Source organism: Bos indicus, chromosome 22 (genome assembly GCF_029378745.1).
Source record: "Bos indicus isolate NIAB-ARS_2022 breed Sahiwal x Tharparkar chromosome 22, NIAB-ARS_B.indTharparkar_mat_pri_1.0, whole genome shotgun sequence".
Taxonomy (NCBI): Eukaryota; Metazoa; Chordata; class Mammalia; order Artiodactyla; family Bovidae; genus Bos; species Bos indicus.
In genome coordinates, this window is record NC_091781.1 from 60,647,972 (window position 1) to 60,665,230 (window position 17,259).

Here is a 17,259-nt window from a genome sequence, read left to right on the forward strand (position 1 = left end):
AAGATGGAGAAGCTCTATACGGTCAGCAAAAACAAGACCGGGAGCTGACTGTGGCTCAGATCATGAACTCCTTATTGCCAAATTCAGACTGAAATTGAAGAAAGTGGGGAAAACCACTAGACCATTCAGGTATGACCTCAATCAATTTAGGTACAGACCTCCTAATTTGTTCCATCCCTTCACTTCAGTTTTTTTTTTTTTTTTTTCTGGAACCATTTGTTTGATTTTGAATCCTCAGAGTCTCTTTCTGAATTGTAAGTTTGTTGACTTGAACACCCTCTTTCCGTTTACTGGACAATGCCTCATGCACCATGCTCTACGTCTGCCTGGCTGACTCCCCTTAGTGTGTGGCCCTTCAAAGTCCATCCCTGTGACTACTAGTGTCGCAATTCCCTAGCTTCAGTGACGGTTTTACATGAGTGAGAAATAGTCTACCATATAAACATAGCACATCTTGTGTTCGGTTGCTCAGTTGTGTCCGACTCGTTGTGACCCCATGGACCGCAGCACGCCAGGCTTCCCTGTCCATCACCAATGCCCAGAGCTTGCTCAAACTCATGTCCGTTGCATCGGTGATGCCATCCAACCATCTCGTCCCCTTTTCCTCCTGCCTTCAATCTTTCCCAGCATCAGGGTCTTTTCCAATGAGTCAGGTCTTCACATCAGGTTACCAAAGTATTGCAGTTTCAGCTTCAGTATCAGTCCTTCCAAAGAATATTCAGGACTGATTTCCTTTTGGAGGGACTGGTTTGGTCTTGGATTCCAAGGGACTCTCAAGAGTCTTCTCCAAGACCACAGTTCAAAAGTATGAATTCTTTGGTGTTCAGCTTTCTTTATGGTCCAACTCTCACATCCATACATGACTACTGGAAAACCATAGCTTTGACTAGACAGACCTTTGTTGGCAAGTATTGTCTCTGCTTTTTAATATGCTGTCTAGGTTGGTCATAACTTTTCTTTCAAGGAGTAAGCATCTTTTGATTTCATGGCTGAAGTTACCATCTGCAGTGATTTTGGAGCCCAAGAAAATAAAGTCTGTTACTTTTTCCATTGTTTCCCCATCTATTTGCCATGAAGTGATGGGGCCAGATGCCATGATCTTAGTTTTCTGAATGTTGAGCTTTAAGCCAACTTTTTCACTCTCCTCTTTCACTTTCATCAAGAGGCTCTTTAGTTCTTCTTTGCTTTCTTCCATAAGGGTGGTGCCATCTGCATATCTGAGGTTATTGATATTTCTCCCAGCAATCTTGATTCCAGCTTGTACTTCATCCAACCTGGCATTTCTTATGATGTACTCTGCATATAAGGTAAATAAGCAGGGTGATAATATACAGCCTTGACGTACTCCTTTCCCAATTTGGAGCCAGTCCATTGTTCCATGTCTGGTTCTAACTGTTGCTTCTTGACCTGCACGCAGATTTCTCAGGAGGCAGTTCAGGTGGTCTGATATGCCCATATCTTGAAGAATTTTCCACACTTTGTTGTGATCTACACAGTCAAAGGCTTTGGTGTAATCAATTAAGCAGAAGTAGATGTTTTTCTGGAATTCTCTTGCTTTTTCTATGATCCAATGGATGCTGGCAATGTCATCTCTGGTTCCTCTGCCTTTTCTAAATCCAGCTTGAACATCTGGAAGTTCACACTTCATGTACTGTTGAAGCCTGGCTTGGAGACTTTTGAGCATTACTTTGCTAGCTTGAGATGAGTGCAGTTGTGCAGTAGTTTGAACGTTCTTTGGCATTGCCCTTATTTTGGGTTGGAATGAAAACTAATCTTTTCCAGTCCTGTGGCCACTGGTGAGTTTCCTAAATTTGCTGGCATATTGAGTGCAGCACTTTCACAGGATCATCTTGTAGGATTTGAAATAGCTCAACTGGAATTCCATCACCTCCCCTATCTTTTTGGTAGCAATGCTTCCTAAGGCCCACTTGACTCTCATTCCAGGATGTCTGGCTTTAGGTGAGTGATCACACCATCATGGTTATCTGGGTCATGAAGATCTTTTTTGTATAGTTCTTCTGTGTATTCTTGCCACCTCTTCTTAATATCTTCTGCTTCTGTTAGGTCCATACAAATTCTGTCCTTTATTGTGCCCATCTTTGCATGAAATGTTCCCTTGGTATCTCTAATTTTCTTGAAGAAATCTCCAGTCTTTCCCATTCTATCGTTTTCCTCTATTTCTTTGCACTGATCACTGAGGAAGGCTTACTTATCTCTCCTTGCTCTTCTTTGAAACTTTGCATTCAGATGTGTATATCTTTCCTTTCTCCTTTGCCTTTCACTTCTCTTCTTTTCTCAGTATTTGTAAGGCCTCCTCAGACAACCATTTTGCCTTTTTGCATTTTTTTTTTCCCTTGGGGAAGGTCTTGACCCCTGTCTCTTGTACATTGTCATGAACCTCTGTCCGTAGTTCTTCAGGCATTCTATCAGATCTAATCCCTTGAATCTGTTTGTCACTTCCACTGTATAATCATAAGGGATTTGATTTAGGTCATAACTGAATGGTCTAGTGGTTTTCCCTACTTTCTTCCTTTTAAGTATGACTTTGGCAATAAGGAGTTCATGATCTGAGCCACAGTCAGCTCCCGGTCTTGTTTTTTGCTGACTATATAGAGCTTCTCCATCTTTGGCTGCAAATAATATGGTCAATCTAATTTCAGTATTGACCATCCAGTGACGTCCATGTGTAGAGTCTTCTCTTGTGTTATTGGAAGAGGGTGTTTGCTGTGACCAGTGTGTTCTCTTAGCAAAACTTTGTTAGCCTTTGCCCTCTTTCATTTTGTACTTCCAGGCCAAATTTGCCTATTACTTCAGGTGTTTCTTGACTTCCTACTTTTGCATTCCAGCCCCTATAATGAAAAGGACATATTTTTTGGGTGTTAGTTCTAGAACATCTTATAGGTCTTCATAGAATCTTTCAGTTTCAGCTTCTTCAGTATTATTGGTCGAGGCATAGACTTGGATTACTGTGATATTGAGTGGTTTGCCTTGAACAGAAATCATTCTGTCATTTTTGAGATTAGACCCAAGTAGTGCATTTTGGACTCTTGTTGACTATGAGGGCTACTCTATTCTTCTAAGGGATTCTTGCCCACAGTAGTAGATATAATGGTCATCTGCATTAAACCCACCCATTCCAGTCCATTTTAGTTCACTGACTCCTAAAATGTCAGTGTTCACCCTTGCCATCCCCTGTTTGACCACTTCCAATTTACCTTGATTCACCGACCTAACATTCCAGGTTCCTATGCAATATTGGTCTTTAGAGCATCAGAGCTTGCTTCCATCACCAGTCACATCCACAACTGGGCATTGTTTGCACTTTGGCTCCTTCTCTTCATTCTTCCTGGAGTTATTTCTCCACTCTTCTCTAGTAGCATATGGGGCACCTGCTGGCCTGGGGAGTTTATCTTTAAGTGTCATATATTTTTGCCTTTTCATACTGTTCATGGGATTATCAAGGCAAGAACACTAAAGTGGTTTGCCATTCCCTTCTCCAGTGGACCATGTTTTGTCAGAACTCTCCACCATGACCCATGCGTCTTGGGTGGCCCCACACGGCATGGCTCATAGTTTCATTGAGTTAGACAAGGCTGTGGCCCATGTGACCAGTTTGATTAATTTTCTGTGTTTATAGATTCTACCTGAACTATCTATCTGGATTCTACCTGAACAAAAGCAAAAGGGCTCGAGTCTCACTACTATTTCCCCATACAGCATCACACAAACCCCCAATCCAGACTGATCTTTTCAGGGTCCACAGTACACTGCTGAGGGTGCTTATATGCCAGGAGGCAGCATTGACAGGAAGCAGGCTTGAGCTAAGATCCCCAGGACCAGCAGAAGTGAAGACTGGCTTAATTTTGCCTTGAAATTCCTAGCGGCCTTGATCCCACAACATAAGGTTGTCCCAGCCTGACACAGCACACACTAAACCTTTAAAAATTGTTCAGTGAAGGGCACCCTGCCAAACTGTTTTGACCTCACCCCAGTTCAGCAGTGGGACTCAAGCCTGCTCGGCCTCCAGGGACGGGATAGCATCCCAAGTCAGGGAGGCTGGACATCATACAGTAGGCACTGCGTTCCTCCCCTTTCTCTAACATCTTGCCAGTACTACCTGCAGCATATCCAGTCGACCTGCTGTGACGGTTGTCACTTTACTGTCGCCTGATTCAGGTATGAAGTCATCTCTGGGTTTTCTCTATGGTTCTGGGGGTACTATCTGCCTTAGGAGGTCGAGCAGAGTGCTGAGCATCAGGTCTTTATGCCTTTTCTACCTCAGATACCCTTTTTTTGCCAATGGAAAGCAGGAAGATAACCGATAACTGGTCTGGATAATCTCTTAGAGCTACAGAGTTGTACATCTGTGTGGATGGAAGGGAAGAGGAAAGGGTACAGTCCACGTGGGTGATTCATTACAGGACAGATCTGCTTTCATTTTGGGTAATTACCCGCTGATTTGTCCCAGGCCGTGCTCTTTCTTTCTTTCCGAAACGCTCTCTTTGACTGAACTCTCAGCATCTCTTTCTGGGATGTTGATTTGTTGCCTCCCATGTCTGTCCTCACTTGGCCTAGACTAGACTTCATATACTCGGATCTTCCTCTGCCTGCCTGACTACTCTTGGCCTCCTACCCTTCATGGGCCAGCCATCCGTGTCTCCCAGGGTTAGAGTTCCCTACTTTCTGGGTCTTTTTTTCTGAGTGAGAAACCGTCTACTGGATCTATGTACAACACTTTGTTTAAGCTTCAGTCTCTCGTTGGGGGTTTTGCGACGTGTGTGTCTAGGCTCCTGAGGAAGCAGTGCTCGAGGTTAGTTGGGCTGATGTGCCTTTTGATCGATGGAGCTCTCAGGAGACAGGCCAAGGTGCGGGAATGACCTTAGGCCTGACTTGAGAGGGTTTCTTTCAGGCATTCAGAGACTGTCTGTCTGCATTCTAGTGGCTGCTGTCAGTGGGTGTTTCCAGCCACAGCCTAGGGCGGTTCTTCTTCCTCCAGACTCTCTCCCACGCTGATTGCCTATAGCCGTGCCATGTTGGCATTAGTGAGTGTTGCAATGTGACTTCCCATTGTCTTTTCCATCTGCATCCTTGCAGTAATCAGGGATCCTGAGAGCCTTGCCTGGTGGGGAGGTTGGGTGTGCCTGTGCTTTTCTGTTTTTTCTTCCTTTCTTCTCCGTTAAGGCTGTGAGGACAGTTTTCTTTTGGCAGTTGGCTTCCTGAACATCCACTGCCATTCCCTGGGGGCAGCTGGCTGGGAATCCCAGGCCTTTTGTGTTGAACTGAGGTGCCTGTGGTCATGTTGTAGTTACAGGAAATGTCCACAAGGAGGCAGCACTTTGCCATGCCCTCTGGATCCTGGGGGCAAGGGGACCCTTAGGGCCAGCTGGCCTCATGGGCTGTGCAATAAATGAGTGGGATGTGCCTGAGCAAAGAAGACCGGGCCTGAGTCTCACTCCTTTCCCCTACAGCATCTCACAAACAGCAAGTCCAGACGAGTCCCTTCAGGGCTCACTGTGCACTGCTGGGAGTTCTTAGGTGTCAGAAGGCTGCATTCTCAGGCAGGAGGTTGGAACTGGGATCCCCAGCACCAGGAGAAGGAGAGGCTGCCTGAAATAATCTCAGATACGCACATGACAGCACCCTTATGGCAGAAAGTGAAGGAGAATTAAATAGCGTCTTGATGAAAGTGAAAGAGGAATGTGAAAAAGCTAGCTTAAAACAACATTCAAAAAACGAAGATCATGGCATCTGGTCCCATCACTTCATGGCAAAAGGATGAGGAATCAATGGAAGTGGTGAGAGTGTTTTTTTTTTTTTTCTTCCTGAGCTCCCAAATCACTGCAGTTGCTGACTGCAGCCATGAAATTAAAAGACGCTTCCTCCTTGGAAGAAAAGCTATTACCAATCTGCTGCTGCTGCTGCTGCTGCTGCTGCTAAGTCGCTTCAGTCGTGTCCGACTCTGTGCGACCCCATAGACGTCTGACAGCCCACCAGGCTTCCCCATCCCTGGGATTCTCCAGGCAAGAACACTGGAGTGGGTTGCCATTTCCTTCTCCAGTGCATGAAAGTGAAAAGTGAAAGTGAAGTCGCTCAGTCGTGTCCGACTCTTAGCGACCCCATGGACTGCAGCCTACCAGGCTCCTCCGTCCATGGGATTTTCCAGGCAAGAGTACTGGAGTGGGGTGCCATCTAGACGGCACATTAAAAAGCACAGACATACTTTGCTGACAAAGGTCCATCTAGTCAAAGCTACGGTTTTTCCAGTGGTCATATATGGACGTGAGAGTTGGACCATAAAAAAACTGAGCGCCGTGGAATTGATGCTTTTGAACTGTGGTCTTGGAGAAGACTCTTGAGAGTCCCTTGGACTGCAAGGAGATCTAACCAGTCCATCCTAAAGGAAATCAGTCCTGAATATTCTTTGGAAGGACTGATGCTGAAGTTGAAGCTCCGATACTTTGGCCACCTGATGCGAATACTGACTCACTGGAAAAGACCCTGATTCTGGGAAAGATTGAAGGCAGGAGGAGAAGGTGATGACAGAAGATGAGACAGTTGGATGGCATCACTGATTCAATGTACATGAGTTTGAATAAACTCTGGGAGTTGGTGATGGACAGGGAGGCCTGGTGTGCTGCAGTCCATGGGGTTGCAAAGAGTCGGACATGACTGAGTGACTGAACTGAACTGAACTGAGGCAAAAAGGGCCTGACTTCCTCAGCTCTACCCGACTCTGGTGATCCCAGAACCTCTTATTTAAAAATAGGAATTTTGCTTTGGCTCGATTTATACATTGAAAAAGGTCTGTGCTGAATGCCTTATAAAAACTTTGAAGGCATAATAATTTAACTCTGAAGTTACAGAACAGAACTTCCTAATAGAAATTTCCAGCTAGTGGAGAGGGGAACCCCATAGGGTCATGCCTTGAGAACTGTGCCCCCTCCTTTGAGGAGTCCAGGGGCTTATATAAGACAAGGGCTTGCAGTCAGGACTTAGTGATGAGGAACAGAGGTGTTAGGATCTTGTCAAAAACAGTCCTTGGCTGGTGTCAGTAGCCCAGTAATTGACTCTAGCAGTTCAGTGACTCTGTGGCCTTCTGATATGTAACTCCAAGGGGAAGGCAGTGCTGTAAGGGTGAGCAAAGGGTAATATGTGTAACACTGTGTCCTTACATGGCAGGGAGAGAGACAGAGAGACACACAGACAGAGCAGGCAGTATTTTAGAAGAGAGAATTTGCTGAGAACAGAGGACTGAGATAGGGAGGGCCACTGAGGAGAGAGCGAGCAGACTTCCTGACTGACCAGGAAGAGCTGACCCCTTTCATGGGCTTGTAGCCAGTTGTTATGGTCTCAGGACAAAGTTCCTATGAGATGGGATGGTGTTATCATTGGCTGGGGGTCTTTTGATTGCCTACTTTGCCCCTAGTATGGAGTATGCCTACTTGCTATTTAGGGACAGAATGTGAAATGAAAAGTGAAGTGAAGTCGCTCAGTCAGGTCCGACTCTTCACGATCCCGTGGGCTGTAGCCCACCAGGCTCCTCTGTCCATGGGATTCTCCAGGCAAGAATACTGGAGTGGGTTGCTATTTCCTTCTCCAGGAGATCTTCCTGATCCAGGGACTGAACTCGGGTCTCCTGCATTGTAGGCAGATGCTTTACCATCTGAGCCACCAGGGAAGTCCAAGGGACAGAATGACTCACGACAAACGGAATGACCCTTGAAAGTGGTTGCCATGGAGCTTAGCTAATTCTGGAAATATTGCCCTATGACCCCAGCGTGTGGTTCCACAGTTTATGCTTCAGAAAGACCACATTGGGATGGGGTGTGAGATACACCGTAGGGGCAGGGAGCTTTGCTAAGGCCTGATGGAGGGAGCAGGCTTGAGCAAAGGTTGTGGCCATAGAGGGAAGTCAGTGTGGTGACTGGCCGTAGGCTCTGGAGGGGGAACTGGCAGTCACTGGGGCACGAGGAAGTGGGAGACTGGGAGGCCCTGCGTGTCTGGTCTCAGCAACCAGGGGAGGCTGGGCTGTCTCCTGGGTGTGGAAGCAGCAGGATCACAGTCCTCTGAGAGGCCTCTTGACCCTCCAGGTGAGATAGGGATGCGGTGGCTGGATAGATGCACCTGGTCTAGGAGAGGGTCCAGGCTGGAAATGTCACTGGAATCGTTGCAAGAAGAGGAGAGGCCAGGCAGAGGCATGTGGATCACAGCAGGCTCCACTCGGGTGACTGCGGTGCAGTCCTGGTGGAATCAACTCAGCCAGAAAGGACTGGCTGGCAGGAGCTCAGCTTCTGTCTGTTCCTATAAAACTCCGTGTCAGAGTCTGAAACCCTATCAGGAGACTTCTGAGCCCAGCGTTGCGTGGTTTCTTCAAAGGGTGTGTGACCATGCTCAGTCATGTCTGACCCTGTGGACTGTAGCCCGCCAGGCTCCACTGCTCTTGGAATCTTTGAGGCAAGAATACTGGAGTGGGCTTCCATTTCCTCCTCCAGAGAATCTTCCCAGCCCAGGGGTCAAATCCCCTTCTCCTGCATCTCCTGCATTGGCAGGTGGGTTCTTTACCACTGAGCCACCGGGGAAGCCTTTTCATCAAAGGATCCCTGGTGGAAAAAGAAATTACTACAAGCCCCGCTCATGTCCCCACTCGAGATGAATTGTATCAGGGCACCGAGGCTCACAGCTGTCAGGGAGCTCCTGCCCTCAGGACTGGTCTCCTTTCTTCCCACCAGCTGCTGGTTAGAGGCCCAGGCACCCCCATCCTGGCTCCAACCTCCAGGGCCTGGGTTCTAGGACAGCTTAGGGGAAAGCAAGACCCTCACACTCCTGTACCTGCCTGGGGTCAAGAATGTCTTAAAATCTGCACCTCACAGATCATGGGGTGTTTCCAGCAGGTATGGGGGGAAAGATGGGGCGTGAGGTTCCTACGTGTGCAGGTCTTCTCCAAGACCACAGTTCAGACCCCACTGCAGAGGTCTGTGCGTTTCCCCCAGCTAGTCAGCTCCCCACGTCATCCTCCCAGGAAGTCCAGATCCAGGGTCACCAGGGCAGAGGCTCTCCCTCCGTTTATCTGTAATTCTCAGTCCCACAGTGAGGAGCTCGGTGCCCATTATCTGCCGTTTCTCTCCATGTTGCTCCTTTCCAGGTGACGTGTTCAGAGGTTTGAGTGTTCTTAGCTACCACACCCTGGAAAGACCTCTGTAAAATAGAGCCCACTGTCTATGAAAGCTCCATTTTGCCTTTAGTCTACAGATTCTGCTCATTTCCAAGTTGTCAGCACCTGTTGCCTCGTCCGGTACAGTGAGGTTTTTCTATGTATTTGTTACAGTTAGATGCGATGTCACATTGTGTGTCCCCTCCTACACCCAAAACAACTAAAATCCAGTAGATTATAATCGACCCTTGGGCTATACAGATCTGTGGGCTTAGACAGATGCATAGTGACAGGTATCCATTCCAAAGGATCACATGGACTCCTTTAACCCCCACCCCATGATCTGCTTATTATCTGTGCAGCTTTGCCTCATCCAGGATGTCATAAATGGGGCCATAATGATGTAGGAGATAGCTGGGCTCCAGGTTAGACACTAGCAACTGGCCTCCTGTTTGCATTTCAAGGGGCATGAAGAAGTGGGCTTCAGCTGGATACTCACAACTCTTAGCATTTCCTGAGACAAGAGATAGCTGGACTCCGGTTAAGGCATTTGCAATCAGCCTCCTTTTTGCCCTCTGAAATGGAAATGACAACAGAAACAGGGCAAATAGCCAGGGTTTGTCTCTTGTAAACATCTTAGAGTAACAGTCGTGGCAATAGTCAAGGTAGTAGTCAAGGCAACGACAAAGAGGGGCAAAGCCCTACGTGAGAAAAGGCTTCAGGGATGGCTGCTCCCCCTCTTTTGGGACAAGGAGACACTACACGTGCACAGGAAGGCTTTTGGTGGGTTAAAGGTCTGGGGACAATGCCAGGCCATAATGAGTTGCTCCTCCCAGAAACCTTCACTTTGAGATCCATCTTGGCTGAGGGGTGTGTGCACACCAACGGGAGGGTCCCAGTGTAGATTAGGTTGAAAAAGAAACCAGATAACTGGCTGAAGGAAGACAGAGACCCGGAAGAACTGGCCTGTATGAATGACTTAACCACCTCTTTACTGTGCTCCTCCTCACCAGGGGGCTGCCTACACACTTTCTCTCCCTTGCTTCTGTCTCAACGAAACAAATTGTTTCTCTATGTGCTCTCCCACCTGTTGTTAGGCTATTTCTATAATAATGAATTTTATACTTGCGTTTACAGTTTCTGCCTCTGTGATAAATGCATTTTTCCCTAGGACAAAGAGTCAAGGGAAAATATCTTCTAGCTCCTAGCCCTTGCTGCTCTGGTGTCTAGGATTCCTGGTTTTCATCCAGGCTGGCCAGGTTCAGTTCCTGGGCAGGGAATTAAGATCCCACTTCATGCCCCTGCTTACTCTGTTACTGAGTCCAAGCTCACTCGTCTCACAACAGGCCAATGAATCCGAGAGATGAGGTGTTGAGGCAAGGAAGAGACTTAACTCAGGAGCCAGCTGACTGAGAAGATGCAGGCTCGTACCTCAAAACATCCATTTTGTCAGGGCCTGGTGGCCAGGCTCTTATGGATCAGAAATGGGAGCAGGTGAGAAAACAAAGCAAAAAGACTTTTCAATCCTTGCAGATGTCTCCTAGAATGGCAAGCCTCAGGCAGGGGGATGTGTTAGCCTCACTTCCTTACAGTTCGTCCTTCACAGGCGGGAGGCTCAGGTTGTCTCCCAGAGGCAGGCCATTATGTATATTTATAATAACAAAACAGGGTTGAAGTCACAGAAGCAGATCCAGTGTAAATTAAAGATTAACACTTCCTGGTTATAAATGCCCCCTCTTTGAGATCAATAGCATGTGCAGCCTCTTTAGGCTGGATTCTTTCACTTAACAATATATGGGCTGATGGTTCATTCCTTTCTATTGCTGAGCAGTGTTCCATTGTATATGCTTGTAAAGAAAAACAATTTTCCTTCTACCCTTCCAGATTCTTGGTAGAGACTTCCCCTGTAAAAAAGAAAAAAACAGATTACCAGGAGAAAAACAGAAGTTTAATAACCTGTATACCTCCTGTATGTGTGTTCCTGGTGGCTCTGATGGTAAAGAATGCACCTGCAATGCGGGAGACCTGGGTTTGATCCCAGGGTTGGGAAGATCCCCGGGTTGGGAAGATCCCCTGCAGGAGGGAATGGCAATGTACTCCAGTATTCTTGCCTGGAGAATCCCATGGACAGAGGAGCCTGGCAGGGTACAGTCCGTGGGTCTCGAAGAGTCGGACATGACTGAGCGACTAAGCACATGCCTCCTGTATATACAAGAGCTACCCAGAGAAAGTGAGGTACTTACTCCCTTTAACGTTCAAGGCCATAATTTAAAATACTATCTTCAGATAAAAACAATAGGAGAAAGTCCTTGGAGGAGGGAAGCCAGTTTTGGCAGGTTATCATGCAAAACACAGTAAAGAAGGGTATGATTGTTTGCAGATTTAAGTCAGGGCTCCCCACTCCAGTGTTCTTGCCTGGAGAATCCCAGGGACAGGGGAGCCTGGTGGGCTGCTGTCTCTGGGGTCACACAGAGTCAGACACAACTGAAGCGACTTAGCAGCAGCAGCAGCAGCAGCAGCAGCCTCCATTGAAAAGATCTACTTGAGGTTTAATCATCCTATTTCTGGTGCAAAGAGGGGCAGCCCTTAAATACGGAGATTTCTCTGTTGTAAATGTCCTTCACAACTGAGGAATCTCCGTAGAGTTTTCTGAGATTCCTGTTTTTTTTTTTGTTTGTTTGTTTTTGTTTTTAAATGAGACTGAAATATTCCTTATGCCAGAAAGGCATATTTTGGGGTGGTATATTCTATTTGCCCTGACATGGATGTATCCCACTTTGCTTGTGTGTTCATCTATTGAAGGATATTCTGATTTGTTCGTTTTTACCTATTATGATAGTGCTGCTGTGCATAATTTCATCCTTGTTTGAATTTGGAGATAGATTTTCAAAGCAGTTGACTAATACTGAGCATCCCAACATGAGACTTGTTTAGCTTTGGAGAAAACTGCCCAGCTATCTTACCAAGTGGCTGTACAAGCCTCCCACTGCTAGGGAAGCACACTGACTCAAACCGCCCACCCTGGCCAGGCACCATGGTAACCATTTGCATGAGTTGTTTTGTGACAGAAATTCCTGGTAAGGAACACAGAACTCATAAGCCACCGCCCACCGGAAGAGTTCAGGAAAGGTCAAAAGGAGACACCACATGTGCGACCACCTCCCAGGACCCTCGCTGGCATCCATCTTGGCTGAACAGGGTGTGCACTGCTGTAGCCACACTCTCCAGGAAGCAAACTCACTCAGAAGGACCATGCAAATAGTGGAGTGCAATGTATTACACCGGCCGGCCCAAGGCAGAGTCTCCTCTTAGCCAAGGACCCCTACCAGCCTTTGTAACAACCTTATATACCGTAAGTGCACGTGCCCAAGCCCACAGAGAGATACAGTCAAGGCTAGCTATGGTTTATATGCAGTAAGTCTTAGTTGGAAAAACAGGGTAACGTATATCAATAGGCATTGTACAGATAATTTGTGTTGCTTTGGGGTAAATTAGTACACTCCCTTGGTGACGGGATGTCTGCGCACGAGTCCTGGAGGCCTTTTATCTGGGGGTCGGTTTTCTGATGGGTATGTCGTCTCCATGGATACTGAGCACATAATTTAGTGTCCATCAGGTGGGCATCCAGGCATATGGTGCAAAGTTCACGGTGGTTTCAAGATGGAGACTGATTTTCAAGATGGAACCCGTTCAGCCTACTTTCCTCCTTCAGCATCACCAGGAAGGGCTCTGAGTCAGAATTATTGGCTAAAGACAACCCGGAAACTAACCCTATCACCATAAAACCCGAGACTGCGAGCCATGTGACAGAGCTGTTCTGGATTCCCTTCCCCTACTGCTCTCTGTCCGGGTGCCCTTTCCCAATAAAATCTCTTTCTTTGTCAGCACATGTGTCTCCTCGGACAATTCATTTCTGAGTGTTAGACGAGAGCTCAGTTTCGGGCCCTGGAAGGGGTCCCCCTTCCTGCAACCACCAGCAATGAAGGAGAGTGTCTGGTTTCTGTTGTTCCTCACCCTCCAGCAGTCGCTACTGTCATATATTTGGAGCACAGCAGTGCTAATAGGTGCAGTGTGCTATCTCATGATTTTAATTGTTATTCCCTAGTAGTATGATAGTTTTGTATACTTTTTGTATGATATTTAGCATCTGCATATCTCCTTTGGCCAGGTGTTTCTGTTTAGCTCCTTACCCATTTATTTATTTTTTTTTAAACTGGGGCTGTTTTAGAGGTCTTTGTCTATTTTAGGTCCAAATCCTTTATCAGATATGTGTTTGCAAATATTTTTCTCCCAGTTTGTGGCTTGTCTTTAGACTTTCTGAATAAGGTCTTTCAGGGGAGAAATCTTTAATTTTATAAAGTCCACAATACTTTTTTCTTTTGTATATTGGCTATATCTGTGTTAAAACTCAAAGCTCATGATCTTCAGACCAAAGCCAAGGCCATGTATATTTTCTTATATATACATATAATTTTGATTGTTTTGCATGTTAAATGTATGTTAATCAATCTGAGTGAATTTGGTGTGAGTTTTACAGTTTGTGTTTGCAATCATTTCATTTCATATGGTTTCCAGTTGATTGCTCTGTAACTGTTTTGGAGAAATCATAAGATATTTGTCTCTATTTCAGTTTGAATTTCTTATCTGCAGCAGAACTCCACATATCTGCTCCACGGCCCCCTGGAGCCTGCTCCCTCTGAGATTCAGGAAACAGGAGGACCCACAGACTGAGCCCACCCCTCATAAATGAGGTCATACTGCACGCTGTCTCTTCAGACTGTGTTTTCACTGAGTAATATACATGTGAGATTTAACCATGCCTTTTGAGGGTTGGTAGTCCATTCCTTTGTGCTGCTGAGTAATACTCCATTACATATGTATGGGAGGAAAAACAATTTTCACTCTACCCTTCCATATTAAAAGACAAATCACCAGGAGAAAAAACAGAAACATACCTCCTCTATGCTTCCCTGGTGGCTTAGTGGTAAAGAATCTGCCTGCAAAACAGGAGAGATGGGTTTGACCCCTGGGTTGTGAAGATCCCCTGGAAAAGGAGTTGGCAACCCACTCCAGTATTCTTTCCTGGGGAATCCCATAGACAGAGGAGCCTGAGGGGCTACAGTCCATGGGATCCCAGAGTTGAACATGACTTAGTGACTAAAACAACAAATGCCTACTGTATACAGGGGAGCTACCACAGAAACGGAGTCACTCCCTGAAATATCCTAAGCCACCACCTTAAATACCATCTTCAGCTGAAGACAGAAGTAAGACCCTGGGGAATGGGAGAAGCCAGTTACGGAAGGTTATCATGCAAGACACAGTAAAGAAGGGTACAATTGTTGGTAGATTTAAGACAGGACCTCTCCATTGACAAGTTACCTGAGTTGATTATCCTTCTATTTCTGGTGCAAACAGAGGCAACCCTTAAATGCAGAGATTTCTCTGTTGTAAATGTCCTTCACAAAAGGCAACTGCTACTTTGTTTACTGAGAGTCCTCTTGCCCCGCCCCGCCCCCCGCCCCCCCCCCCCGCCCCCCGCCCCCGCGAAGCTAACTGAAATAATCCTCACACCAGACAGGCATATTTTGGAGTGGCCTACTCTACTTGCCTTCAAGTTTTTAACTATTATGGATAGTGCTGCTGTGCATAAGTCCATCTTTGTTTGCATTTGGGCATGGATTTTTCAAAGCATTTTCTTAAATACTGGAAATAATGATTGTCGGATCCCAAGGTGAGGTTTGTTTAGCTTCAGAGAAAACTGCCCGACTGTGCTATAAAGTGGCTGTGCGTGTGCCCACCAGCAGTGAGGGGGCGTTCCTGCTGTTCCTCAGCCTCCAGGAATGGGTATTGTCATATATCTAGAGTTCAGCAGTCCTAATAATATGTGTGATGTGATAGCTCATGATTTTAATTTGTAATTCCCTAATGGTGTATGACGTTGAGCATGTTTTTGTTTTTGACTATCTGTATATCTTTTTTTGGCTGAGTGTCTGTTCAGATCTTTACTCATTTTTTATGGGATTGTTCAAGAGGTCTTTGTCTATTTTGAGTCCAAATCCTTTATCAGATATGAGTACTTCTCTCCCAGATTGTGGCTTGTCTTTTGATTTTCTGAATAAGATCTTTAAGAATCAGTTCAGTTCAGTCTCTCAGTCGTGTCTGACTCTTTGCGACCCCATGGACTGCAGCACACCAGGCCTCCCTGTCCATCACCAAATCCTGGAGTTTACCCAAACTCATGTCCATTGAGTCAGTGATGCCATCCAACCATCTCATCCTCTGTCATCCCCTTCTCCTCCTGCCCTCAATCTTTCCGAACATCAGGGTCTTTTCAAATGAGTCAGCTGTTTGCATAACGTGGCCAAAGGATTGGAGTTTCAGCCTCAACATCAATCCTTCCAATTAATATTCAGGACTGATTTCCTTTAGGATGGACTGGTTTGGTCTCCTTGAAGATCAAGGGAGCCTTAAGAGTCTTCTCCAACACCACAGTTCAAAAGCATCAATTTCATGGCACTCAGCTTTCTTTATAGTCCAACTCTCACATCCATACATGATTACTGGAAAAACCATATCCTTGACTAGATGGACCTTTGTTGGCAAAGTAATGTCTCTGCTTTTGAATATGCTGTCTAGGTTGGTCATAACTTTTCTTCCAAGGAGCAAGCGCCTTCTAATTTCATGGCTGCAGTAGTTGTGCACAGGCTTAGTTGCTCCACGGCATGTGGGATATTCCTAGATCAGGGATTGAACATGTGTCTCCTGCATTGGCAGGCGGATTCTTAACCACTGCACCACCAAGGAAGTCATTCCCTTTCCTGCTTCCTGCCAACCTCCTACTTTAAAAAAAGACTAAAAATAACCTGTTTAGTAGGTTTTCAGGAGTCTGAGCTCTGAGGTCAGTGTCTGTGGTGTCATTCTCCCAAAGGCTTCAGATACTGGCTGGGCTCATGAGTCTGGCAACCAGGGCGGGTCTGGTGGCTGAAGACAGGCTTGGCCTCTGGAGCTCTGCCCTTACCGACTCACTCAGGGTCCAGACCAAGCTCTGCTTAGTCCTGGCAGCCAAGCAGAGCCAGGTGGGGCTGGTACAGCCGTGGGGCCGCTGCGGTCAGAGTGGAGCGTGCGGCGCAGGCCGCTGGCTGTCCGTCCCAGTGACCGCTGCTGTCCCATGTCCCTTAGCAGGGCAGTCACGGTGTCAGGTGAGGCCTGGCTGCCATCGTGGGGACAGAAGAGAACCTCAGACAGCTCACGTCTCCCACCCTGAATGCTGCTTCAGATCGTGGCTGTGGCTGCGGCAGCCCCCTGGGCTGGGAGGCTTTTAAGCACCAGCCCCCTTGCCCCAGGCCAGCCGAGACCCCAAGCTCTGGGGTCACACACCATCCCTGCCACCGTGCAGGTCATCTCACTTCTGCAAGGGGGGGCCTGTGCTGGGCTCTGGGTGATGGGGGATCGGGGATGTTGTGGAATGGCCCAGGAGTCAGCTTTTTGAGGGGAAGGGAGGGGAGGAGGGGAGAGAGAAGCTTTGACCTGCTCAGCCTTCCAGGGGATTCCAGGCCCAGCTCTGGTGGGAGGTGCAGGTGAGAAGCCCCTGCAAGTTTCTTCTGGGTCCCCACCATTTTTCAGTTGAAGCCCCTCTGCCTGCACCACCCCAACTCTCCCTCCCGTGGCCCCTGCCTAAAGCCACAGAAGACGGGGAGTCTATACGGCTTCTCTTCCTGTAGGGAAACCAAGCCACGGACAAACGTGTTCCTTTAAGAAAGCATAAAAGAAACGAGAAAAAACAGTGGGTGGTTATTACTGACACGGTTCGTGGAGAGACACTTTGGAAGCCTGGCACAGGGAGGGGACTGAGGGCCGTTGCCCCCAGCCCTGCAGCTTGCACCCTCCCCCACCGCCCCTTGGCCCACTCTCCCCTTGGTGTCTTCTGGTGACCGGGCGGACTTCAGCCTCCCGAACCCCTTCTGGAAGGATCAGGACAGGGCCGAGGTCATTCACAGAGGGGAGGGTGTGGTCGACTCTTAAGAACGCCACTGCCTCCACCGTGTCGGGGCTCAGCTCTGGGTCTCAGCGAGCATGGCTTCCTGGTGCGGCCCCACCGTCACTCA

General features: G+C 47.3%; 1 protein-coding gene across 3 annotated transcripts in view; it reads left to right on the forward strand.

Annotated features, from left to right (window-relative positions):
* The window catches only part of CFAP100 (cilia and flagella associated protein 100), a 52,355-nt gene extending 39,076 nt beyond the window's left edge, over nucleotides 1-13,279 (forward strand). Inside the window, exons 18-19 of one of the 3 annotated variants that reach the window (XR_011563110.1) lie at nucleotides 10,498-12,503; nucleotides 12,864-13,268. Coding sequence is in view for 1 of the 3 variants with exons in the window: in XM_019958083.2 (XP_019813642.2) it covers nucleotides 10,498-10,518 (21 nt within the window). In the remaining 2 variants the exon portion in view is untranslated. Of the gene's footprint in view, nucleotides 1-10,497 lie in introns of all 3 variants that reach the window. The other 2 variants (XR_011563109.1, XM_019958083.2) reach the window with 2 other exon arrangements.
* Nucleotides 13,280-17,259: the final 3,980 nt, after the last annotated feature.